Source organism: Anguilla anguilla, chromosome 17 (assembly GCF_013347855.1).
Source record: "Anguilla anguilla isolate fAngAng1 chromosome 17, fAngAng1.pri, whole genome shotgun sequence".
Lineage (NCBI taxonomy): Eukaryota > Metazoa > Chordata > Actinopteri > Anguilliformes > Anguillidae > Anguilla > Anguilla anguilla.
Genome location: NC_049217.1, coordinates 29,295,679 through 29,307,233, shown reverse-complemented (window position 1 = coordinate 29,307,233; position 11,555 = coordinate 29,295,679). Strand labels below are relative to the sequence as shown.

Genomic DNA, 11,555 nt, shown 5'->3' with positions numbered 1-11,555 from the left:
TGAAACCCACAGGGTTTGGATGGAAAGACATCAGACGCTAAGTTGATACCGTACCTTCGGTGCGTTTAATATATGATCATGCTCACCACTTTCACGGGTTTGTTTTATTAGCAGAGATGCCTCCTTTACAAAGAAATGAAAAAAAGCAGATCACTCCACTCTTTTTTTTTTTTACTGATGAATTGAGCTACGTCATGTAGTAATTGCGTTTTGTGAATTTTTGATAAAACTGGTGCCCAGACGCGAACTCGGTTTTGATCAGATCTGAGATTTTAATTGCAGAGACGTGAGAAAAGCAGTGAGCAAGTAAAAGTCCTTTACAGGAAGATTGGATTTTGCTGATATAACAAAGCAAATTAAAAAATGAATCTCACAAAAGGTGAACAAAATTAATTAGTCTGAAAGCTGTGAGGACGTATACTTAAATAAACCCACGTAAACAGGTTTGTTCTGTAATAACCAACAGTGAATCGTGGCATTTTATTTATAAACCTTGCCTTTGACTCCCTCTAGTGAATAAATGTGAAAAATAATTTTAACAACCAATAGGATAAAAAGAAACAATACGATGAATGTTTTGACATTTTAACACACAAGGGAAGATGAGAGCCCCTAAGCCTTCTCATTTCTCATGTCTCATTAATTTCTGCCTTTTAAAATAAAAAATCTGTACAAGTCTGAATTTTACAATATAAAAAAATCTTTGAAAGCACAAACATTTTAAAAATATGTACTTCAGGCATTGCATATGTAAACTTGTTATATGATACAAACAAAATCAAGGTTCTGATACTTTATTCTGGGTTCTGGGTGTTAATTAATTAGGTTTATGTACCCATTCTTTTCTTTTCAATTTGAGACATTTAATTTTACAGCACCCTGATATTTAAATCCAGGTCATGTACAGACTAGAGTAAAAACATTATAAAAACATATAATGTACAGAGTAAGCAGCAAAAAAAAAAAAGTCTAATCATTAAGTTTAACTACAACTCCTATGCATTCTGAGAATCTGCCATGCCCCTTGACCCATCTTAGTCATACTAAAAAGTATTTCTACAAATCCTGCAAAGTGCGCTTTTAATGAGCACAGGTGAAATGATCTTACTAATAATTCAGAAGTGGATTTTCCCCTCATCCCCGAAGGCAGCAGCTACTGCCAGTTCCAGGACGATGGTGAAAACCTCTTTTGAGTCTGTTTTAATACTGCATGTAGGAAGACGGCATTCACTTTGATTCGCATCAATTATTCACTGACTTCCCTGTTTAAAAAAAAAAAAACACTGATAATGTGTATAAGAGAGATTTTTAGCCAAAGGGAATTTATTTCACAAACTGTGAGTCTTGCAGTTTTAATTAGCTGGTGTGTGTGCGTAAAGGTAGACCAGGCAGGTATCGGTTTACTAATCCTGACAGACAGGAGGACTGAATTTCCTAGAATACTGGGGGAGCTGTGTGCATGCGCGCGTGTGTGTATATGAGTGAGTGCGTGCGCGCGCACATGTTTATGCGAGTGTGCGTGTGTGTGTATGTGTGTGTGTGAGTGTGAGTGAGCGAGAATGTGTGTGCGTGCGTGCGTGCGTGAGTGTGTGTGCGAGTGTGTGTGTGCGTGCGTGCGTGTGTGTGTGAGTGAGTGAGTGTGTATCTCAGTAAGCTGAGGTTCTTCACGGTGCAGTGTTCGAGGAGACTTGCTGTCCATTGGGTCTCTTGGTGTTGCGAGGACCGACATCCGTCCGTCTGTACGGCTGGCTCCTCAGATCTGTGGACAGACAGACGGACAGACTGAGAAACAGACAGCCTGAGAGAGGTGGGTGTGTCCCCCCATTCGCTCAAAACGGTACATTTCACAATCGTGGCAACATCATCACAAATGTCAGCGATGCGTGTCTGACTTTCAAATATTTCCACTTTAATTGGACAGCCAGCACTATCCCATTGCCTTCTTTAGCCTAGCCCAATATCGCACCCGCTCCTGCAGACAGTGTGATTAGTGAATCATTTCCCAGTCCCCCTCCTTCCATAGCTCAGTACCACTTGCTAAAGATACACACACATACATGCACACAATCTCACTCACATTTATGCACACACGCACACACACACCCTCTCCCACAGACTCACGTACACACACACACACACACACACACACACCCCCCCCCCCCCCCCCCCCTTGTGCACACGCGCATAGAAAAAACGTTAAGGGAAAGGGCAGGATGTAGGACAGCTGCAGGGAAGAACACGGAGAGAGAGAGAGCGAGAGGGAGGTGTAGACGGAGAGGTGCATAATTTTTCATATTCCTATTATTTTTAGAATTGAAGTTCAATTTGGAACAGGTTATTTGTGACTTATGTCAGCATATGCTAAGGCAGCGAAAGTGTGTTCCTGTCATACCAATGAAGCCCATTGAAGAGAGAGAGAGAGAGAGAGAGAGAGAGAGAGAGAGGAAACTACTCATTGAGAACTGCAGAGTAACACGAGGACAGCATAAGTTCAGTGGAGAGGAACTGAGGGAAATGAGATATTGATTAGAAGGGAGGACCTGAAGAGAAGGAGAAATGCATGCTGATGGGTGTATGATAATGAAGAAGAATGAAGAAGAGGTTTGGGGTTTTGGTTGAAGGACAAAATAAAAATAAAAAAATAAAAAAAAAGAACATTTAAGCTATTAAATATGATTAAACATAAACAAGGTCAGGAGCTCTGCTTCTCCTGAGGTATCAGGGTGAAGGCACAGAGTCGCACTAAACCACTTCGCCGCTGGTGGATGCAGGACGAGCGGTCTGATCGAGTCTTTCAAGGCCTCTGGTCTAAGGCCTTTGGAATGTCCCCCACTTCCCCCCCGGCCGGCCGGCCTCTGCAGGCGCTCCTCACCCGTGATGATGTCCTCGATGGCGCCGTCCTTCACTCCGCGGACCTGGGGCTTCACCTGCCTCTTCTTCAGCTCCGCGATCAGGTCCATCTGGGGCATCTTGGGCATCATGGGCATCTGCTGGGGGAGGTCAAAGGTCAGTCACGCTCAAGAAGTACATTTCCGCGAATCGCGCTGTGTCAGCTGCAGCTTTTTTTTTATTGCGCCGTGATTCACACGTTGCGTTGCGTTCACAACGCAGAGGTGAGTCAGAGACTGACCAGCAGGGGGCGCTAGAGCATCATGAGATAGATGGATGGATGGATGGATAGATGGATAAATAGTTAGAATGAGATTGATTGATTGATTGTTATTCCACTAAAAAGGTATTCTTTCCCACATCCTGACCACCTTAGATTGACAGGACAGTAGCCAATAGTGTGCCTGCAGATCCCCTACCCCCTACCCTACCTTCTGTCCAGCAGACTCCGCCTTCCCGGGGGTGGGAGAAGCATCAGCGGAACCCTCGCAAATCTCAGCTTCCTGTTTCCTCCTCTGCTCATTCTCTAGCTCAGCTTGCTGTGGGAGAGGAACACACACACACACACACACACACACACAAATACAGACCCACATATGGACAGACACACAAACACACACACACACAAATACATACCGACATATGGACACACAAATACAGGCGCACATATGAGCGCACACACACAAATGCAGACCCACAAATGGACACACACAGACACAATAAAAGAACACAGTGAGTCTAATTGAGTTCCCAAAAACGAAACTGCTATGTTTGCACACCGGCACAGAGCTGTACTTGGCCATTTCCCACCTTGTAGGCCTTTATGAAGCGGACGAACGGGGGGAAGAAGCTGGAGGGCGGGGTGGTCTTCGGGTTCTCCCCAAAATACTCCACCGCCGAGGCGTAGGCCTCCTGAGGGGGTGAAACAACAGTCAGACCGTCACACTGCTCTTTTACCTCCTCTACACACACCGCAGAGAGAGCCACGCACGACTGAAGTTGAAGTGTGTGTCGTAGTTAGTGTTGTTAGTGTATAGTAATTTGAGGTGTGTGTTGTAGTTAGTGTATATTAAGTTTAGGTGTGTGTTGTAGTTAGTGTACAGTAATTTGAGGTGTGTGTTGTAGTTAGTGTGTAGTAATTTGAGGTGTGTGTTGTAGTCAGTGTGTAGTAATTTGAGGTATGTGTGTAAGTATGTAGATTGTGGTGGTGGTTGAGCTGACCTGTGCAGTCTTGCTGTCCTTGATGAGGGAGTCCAGCATCTCACTGCTGCTCTTAATGAACTCCTTCAGCACGGGGTTATCATCCTGAACCAGGAACTCCTTCTGGGCCACCGCCATGCCCTTCTCCAGGGACCGCACGTTCTGTAGGATGCTGTCCAGGGATACTGCAGTACACACACACACACACGCACAGATACAGACAAGCACGCACACACGCACACACAGATACAGACACGCATGCACACACGCATATACATGCACAGACGCACACACACACACAAGCTTGGATTAGACGAAGGAGAGAGACTAGTGTGGTTGGGTCAGATGAGGAGAGAAACTGGTGGGGTCCGGTTAGGCGCGAAGAGAGGTTGGCGGGACTGGGACAGACGGGGGAGAAGAGGGTCCGGCGGGACGGGGCACACCTTGGCCAGCCTTGTCCACGAAATGCAGCTCGGAGTGGAAGGAGCGCAGATCGGGGTACTTCTCCTGGACGATGCTGGCGATGAAGTGCAGCAGCGTCTGCTTGCGGTCGGTGGACTTGGTGTCCAGCAGCTGTGTGCGCAGAGAGGAGGAAATGACGCCGCTGCGGCACAGCGCTAATAAAGCGCCATTGCAGCACCGAGACTGCGGGTTCAAATCCCAAACGGAGGCATTGCCGTTGGACCCTTGAGCAAGATATTTAACCTGGACTGCTTCGAGAAGATATCAACTGTATAAGTGGACAGAATGTGAAAATGTAAAGTTGCTTTAAGTTGCTCTGGCTGATATAATGTAAGGGGATAGGAGTCACCGAATGGATTGAGCCCCATAGACGTACACAGCTGTGCTCACAAAGAGCCCAGTTCTGATGACCACCCGCGAATCGTCGCTAAATTCACTTGGCCAAACCTCAGTCAATTTAGTGTGCGCAATTGCTTTTACACATCAGAATATACATTAGTGCAGGATTTTGGGGGGGGGGAGGAAGGGGTGTGTGGTGTAAAGGGGACCTCACCAGGTCCAGGCTCTGCAGGCGGAACCCGTAAGCCGCACCCCTCTTGCTGCTGTTCATGTAGTTCCCAAAAGCGAGGATGACCTGGGAGAGGAGAGGAAGGGTGACTCATGACTCATCGTGTTTCGGACATTAGAGCCGCTCGGAACGCTCCTGCGCGGACTGACGGACGAACAGACGAAGGCGGTGAGCTTCCTCACCTCCAGCATCTTCTTCAGCTTGCTGGAGGACTTGATGGACATCGATGCCGCGATGATGGCGTTCAGTTGCTGGGGAAACGAGGGAAGAGGAGAATGGATGGAGTGGAGGGAGAATGGAGTCCCACAAGAAGTAGTTCTATTCCAGTCGTACTTCCCAACATCAGTTCCAACCCCCATTTCACTCCTGGTACATTAAGGCTGCTATAATATACATCTAATTAAAATAAGTATAATTATACACTTTGGTTTCTTGAATGACTGAGAGGGTGTTATTAGTGTTGGGACTGTAACATGTACGACCAGGGAAGACACGAGACCAGAGATACCGGGGTCTCGGGCCAGTAGTACTGCTGGGTTTCATTCCTCCCCTCTAATCAGAGACTGGTTTAAACCTGGGTCACCAGGTGAGTTAAATCTCTGGCCAATCACTGGCATTAATTCGACCCCAATCACTATCAGGTATCTATGGAAACCAGCAGCCCTTCTGGCCTCGCGGGCCCGATTCGAGTATCGCTCAAATCTAGCGGGCGCAGTTCCGTCGGCCGCAGACAGGCGGCGCTGTGACTGACCGGCTGCAGCGTCTTGGCGCTGTCGGGGAAGTTGCCCATGAAGGTGAGGGTGTTGATCCGCTGGGCCAGGCGCGGGATCTTGCCGAAGCGCACCATGAAGCGGTCCTCGTCCGACAGGTCCTCCAGCGGGCGGCCCTCCCGCTCGTAGTTCTGGATCAGCTTCAGCTCGTAGTCCGACGGGATGAACCTCTCCAGCAGCTCCAGGAAGTCCAGGCTCAGGGCCTCCTGGTCATAGCTGTGCAGAAAAGGGAAGGAGATGAAGAGGGAGAGAATGAGCAGTGGAAAAAGAAGACTGGTAAAAGGAGGAGGTATGAACCCTTAAAGGTCTGAGACACACCCCAAATATGTGGTAGGAATGTTCTTAACTGAACATTCTAATGCTGGTGTAACGATCATCACTGGTGACTGAAAGTGTTGGAGTTCTAGAACACTGACTTGGAATTTTGAAAAAAAAAAAAATTCCAAAAACCTACTCTAATGGTTAAAGCTGAAAATAAACAGAGAGGTTGGCAGAACATCATAGTGGAGCACAAACAAAAAAACCGAAGTCAGTAAACAAACCTCTACTAGGACGTAAATGTGTTAATGCATGTCGCATGTCTATGGTAGTGTTGGGTGTGGTATGGGAGGAGTACGTGTTGGTGTAAAGGGTGCATACTCCTCTATGGCGGTGTTGGGTGCGGTATGGGAGGCGTATGTGTTGGTGTAAAGGGTGCATACTCCTCTATGGCGGTGTTGGGTGCGGTATGGGAGGCGTATGTGTTGGTGTAAAGGGTGCATACTTCTCTATGGCGGTGCAGATTTGGGCTGCTCCTATCCCGGCCTTGCGCAGGGTGATGGCCAGGTTCTTGGCCCTGTTGGACTCGATGAGGGCCACCTTGCTGGGCTCCTTCTTGGCCGTCTTTACCTTCAGCTTGTCCAGGCCCGGCGGGGCGCCCTGGGCCTTCGTCTTAAACTGCTCCTCGAAGGCCATCATGTTCAGCTCCTTATAGAGAGGATGGGGGACCGTGAGCGCTGCCGCCCCCTAGTGGCACTGATCTGGCACTGTCAGCCTCAATCACCGAATCGATTTAGCGGTGGTTCCCAACCCTGTTCCAAGAGATCTACCGTCCTGTAGGTTTTCACTCCAACCCCTACAAATCACACCTCATTCAACAGCTAGAGATCTACCGTCCTGCTGATTAGAAGAATCAGGTGTGCCAAATTATGGTTGAAATGAAAACCTGCGGGACGGTAGGTCTCCAGGAACAGAGAGGAACAGCCACTGTGACAGAGGGAGCAAAAAGCAAAAACCGAAAAAACGGCAGAGACATTTGTGTGGTCTCAGGGTTTACAATCAGACATAGAGACAGACAGGCATGAAAAGAGGAACACAGAGCGACGATACGAGAGGCAGGCTCTTCGCTTGGGCCCTCACCCCGAGGACGTTCTCGTCGTCCAGCTCGCTGAAGACGGTGCCCGTCACCTGGGTGGGCTTCAGAGCCTGCCAGTTAAGCAGGGGCATGCGGTACTTCGTCTGGATGGGCTTTTTGCCTTTGACTCCTGCACGGGGGGGGGGGAGACAAAATCATGAAACGTGCCCTCTTTATTCCCGGCCACAGTCGCTGGATCACAATTCCTTTAAGGAAGTGAAACACTTGGTAATGTGACTTATTTCGTTTTTGTTTGCTTTTTTTACCTTTTTACCTTGTTCCAAGATGGCTGTGCCATAGCTGTTTTAAAAAAAAAAAGCAAACTTTGGTTCATTTTTCTAGCAAATATGGGTCAATTTTGGATTGTAATGCTGGGCCACATCTAAGGTAAAATACAAAATGGACCAGAGTCACATTAATGAGTGCTTCACATCCCTTTTAAGGTGTAAGAACACAAATACCCGATTATAATGTTCTTAACTGCCTATCACTACTGGTACTTGAAGGCAATGGAGGTACAGAACATTGACTTCGGAACTGGGCTTGTAACCATTCATGAAGCTGGACGCAGAAGCCGTTGCACAAGTCAAGTTTTAGCCTTCACTGCAGTGCCAGCATGCTAGTTCTACCGAGAAGCCTTGAGCTTTAGTCATAGCAGGGGTGCAGTGGCCGTATGGGTGAGAGTGGGAGTTGGGATGATTACAGAGATCCCCCAAAACACATTGTGCTGTAATTGTGCTGGGATGGGGTGGCCTGGTGTGGTGGGACCCAATGCGTGATCTTTCCATGGGGCCCACGGTCCCTGGTGGGGCCCCTGCAGAGGCACTTGAGGTTTTTGTTAGCGGTGGATCCGTGGGATAGGTTACGAAGCTAAACGAATGCTGAGTGTGTGAACGAGTGTTCAGTGTGTGAACGAGTGTTCAGTGTGTGAATGAGTGTTCAGTGTGCTCATGAGCATTTAGGTGGATCTGGGAATCTGAAGCGGCGAGTTAGCAGAGAGAACATCGGATGCTCACCTGGACCGCTGCTTCCAACAGTTGGGCCTCCAGGAGGGGGCGGAGGTCCACCCCCAGGAGGGGGGGGTGGTCCTGCTCCAGGTGGGGGAGGGGGTGGGGGCGGTCCTGCTCCAGGTAGGGGTGGGGGCGGGGGCGGTCCTGCTCCAGGTAGGGGTGGGGGCGGGGGCGGGGGTGGTCCTGCTCCAGGTAGCGGTGGGGGAGGGGGTGGGGGTGGTCCTGCTCCTGGAGGAGGAGGAGGAGGCGGAGGAGGAGGTGGTGCACTGAGCGGGGGTGAGTTTGGATCTGAATCCTGAGCAGGAACGAGCGCAGCTGGATGGGTCCTTTCGAGGGTTTGACCTGCGTGCGCGATAAAACGCTGGATGAGATTCTGACGGTGAGGACTAAGACACTGGATGAGATGTTGTGTTCCCGTGGTACCAGTCTGTAGCCTGTGGCTCGTCCACTCATTGCATTACACACCATTTAGCCCAGTAACTCTGAGGGCTTTATTTCAGGGGGGAGTCGACTCGTGGTGAGCGGCGGGCGAGGGGGGCGGGGCTTACCCGTGACAGACACGGTCTCCGTGACGATGACGGGTATGACCTTGATGTCCAGCTCCCCGGAGGCGGAGCGCTCCAGGCGGATCAGGCCGCGATCCTCCAGCTCCCGCAGCTTCTGCTCCAGCTGGCAGGGGGCGAGGAGCGGGGCCTGGGTGGGGGAGAGGGGCGGACGCTCCCTGTCCCGCTCCCTGTCCCGCTGCAGCTCCCTCTCACGCTCCCTCTGCTGCAGGGAGGTCACCTGGCCACAGGAGTCCCGCAGGCTCTCCTGCACCAAACACACACACGCACACACACGCACTTATGTTTACATGCGTACACACAGTTACGCACATGCACAAACACACGTACTGTAAATACACTTGCGTTTACACCCACACACGCTCAGTACGATACACGTACAGTATGCACACGTGTACACAGAGACGCATACACAGTGGACACATACATATACACACACAGGCATGCAGAGTTGAAGATTTTATAAAGGTTCTAAATATACTTTTAAAGTGACAATATACAGGATAAAGTGACGTAAAAGTCAAAGGAGTAAAATTTACTCAAATTTTTTAAATGTCTTAATATCCTCACAAGGCCTAGTAATTTGTATCAGAGAGCCCAAGTGTTTTTTGTTTTTGGAATCTGTCATTGCCGTACCTTCAGCACCTCAACCTCCTTACTGGCCTGCAGGAGCTGCTTTTCCACCTCAGCTATCTTCTCCATGGCCTGGTCCTCACACTCTCGCAGCTGAGCAGTCAGCTACAACACAAGAGGAACAACACACAGCCGTCATCATCACCAAACACACAGCCGTCTCGTCATCACCAAACACACAGCCGTCATCACCACCAAACACACAGCCGTCATCACCACCAAACACACAGCCGTCATCATCACCAAACACACAGTCGTCATCATCACCAAACACACAGCCGTCATCATCACCAAACACACAGTCGTCATCATCACCAAACACACAGCCGTCATCATCACCAAACACACAGCCGTCATCACCACCAAACACACAGCCGTCGTCATCACCAAACACACAGCCGTCACCACCACCAAACACACAGCCGTCATCATCACCAAACACACAGCCATCATCACCACCAAACACACAGCCGTCACCACCACCAAACACACAGCCGTCATCACCACCAAACACACAGCCGTCATCACCACCAAACACACAGCCGTCTCGTCATCACCAAACACACAGCCGTCATCACCACCAAACACACAGCCGTCATCACCACCAAACACACAGCCGTCATCACCACCGAACGTGCGTGTTTGTGTGTGTGCGTGTGGGTGTGTGTGTGTGTGCTTGTGTGTGTGCATGTATGTGTGTGTGTGTGTGTGTCTGTGAAGGTGTGCGTGTGCGTGTGCGTGTGTGTGTGTGGGTGAAGGTGCATGTTCTCACCTGTGCGTTGTGTGACTGTAGCTCCTCTATGTGCTCCAGTTCGCTCCCCTTGGATTCCACGTCCTCCAGCAGAGCTCCCACGTCAAACACGTTGTCCAGGTAAGCCTGGATCTGCACCAGCAGCTTCTCACTTTCTGTGGACTTCAGTTTCTGTCACACAAACACACACAGATGTAAATATGCACAAACACACTCAAATACAAATACGCACAAACACACGCAAATGAAAACGCACCGAAATGTGCATACACACAAACACATCCACATGTAGATACATACAAATACACAAACATATGCACACACACAGGTCAAAAAGACAGACAAACACACACTCATGTAAAAATATACAGAAACACAGGGTTTAGAGAGCACACTGACCACAGAGCTAACAATCAAATAACAAATCTAGAATAGTTATTATACATTATACATGTTTCACCTGGACCAGGTGTGATTTTTTTTTGTGTTACTTCTGCAGATGAGGGCGGGTAAGCATAGGAATTGTGCTTTGGGGGTGATGGTTGTTTTTTTTATTTTTTTATCTATTGTTGAAATCTATGTTTAGAATTTATCCTGCGGGAGTGAATGGGGAGTAAGCATTCCATTGTACTTGTTACACATGGCAATAAGGAATCTTGTATCTTGACGGATGGGTGTAGAATTGGCCTGTTGTGCTGATGGTTGTTGAGGGTTAGGTGTAGGGTTAGCCTGTTGTGCTGATGGTTGTTGAGGGTTAGGTGTAGGGTTAGCCTGTTGTGCTGATGGTTGTTGAGGGTTAGGTGTTGTGTTAGCCTGTTGTGGTGATGGTTGTTGAGGGTTAGGTGTAGGGTTAGTCTGTTGTGATGATGATTGTTGAGGGTTAGGTGTAGGGCTAGCCCGTTGAGGTGATGGTTGTTGAGGGTTAGGTGTAGGGTTAGCCTGTTGTGGTGATGGTTGTTGAGGGTTAGGTGTAGGGTTAGCCTGTTGTGGTGATGGTTGTTGAGGGTTAGGTGTAGGGTTAGCCTGTTGTGGTGATAGTTGTTGAGGGTTAGGTGTAGGGTTAGCCTGTTGTGGTGATAGTTGTTGAGGGTTAGGTGTAGGGTTAGCCTGTTGAGGTGACAGCTGTTGAGGGTTGAATGTAGGGTTGGTGCCTGTGCCTGTGACTCACCTCCAGATACTGGTCTAGGCCATGCTGAGTGAACTCAAACTGCAGGTGCACACGACAGTTCATATTCTCCACTGAATGGACCACAATGTTTATGAACTGCATGCAGGCCACCTACATGGAAAGATTAGACATTAGGAACGGGGATTAG

The 11,555-nt window shown here is 48.9% G+C and overlaps 1 protein-coding gene across 2 annotated transcripts in view; it reads right to left on the bottom strand.

Moving 5' to 3' along the window:
* Positions 1-248: 248 nt before the first annotated feature.
* The window catches only part of LOC118216996 (formin-like protein 1), a 29,534-nt gene continuing 18,227 nt past the window's right edge, over positions 249-11,555 (bottom strand). The window contains exons 11-26 of one of the 2 annotated variants that reach the window (XM_035398712.1): positions 11,408-11,518; positions 10,261-10,410; positions 9,492-9,593; positions 8,841-9,102; positions 8,299-8,634; positions 7,288-7,412; positions 6,653-6,855; positions 5,871-6,105; positions 5,302-5,370; positions 5,105-5,185; positions 4,533-4,662; positions 4,111-4,274; positions 3,700-3,801; positions 3,321-3,428; positions 2,873-2,990; positions 249-1,759 (exon numbers count right to left, since the gene is read on the bottom strand). In XM_035398712.1, coding sequence (XP_035254603.1) covers positions 1,665-1,759; positions 2,873-2,990; positions 3,321-3,428; positions 3,700-3,801; positions 4,111-4,274; positions 4,533-4,662; positions 5,105-5,185; positions 5,302-5,370; positions 5,871-6,105; positions 6,653-6,855; positions 7,288-7,412; positions 8,299-8,634; positions 8,841-9,102; positions 9,492-9,593; positions 10,261-10,410; positions 11,408-11,518 — 2,391 coding nt within the window. In that variant the 3' untranslated portion in view covers positions 249-1,664. The remainder of the gene's footprint in view (positions 1,760-2,872; positions 2,991-3,320; positions 3,429-3,699; positions 3,802-4,110; positions 4,275-4,532; positions 4,663-5,104; positions 5,186-5,301; positions 5,371-5,870; positions 6,106-6,652; positions 6,856-7,287; positions 7,413-8,298; positions 8,635-8,840; positions 9,103-9,491; positions 9,594-10,260; positions 10,411-11,407; positions 11,519-11,555) is intronic. The other variant, XM_035398713.1, reaches the window with a different exon arrangement.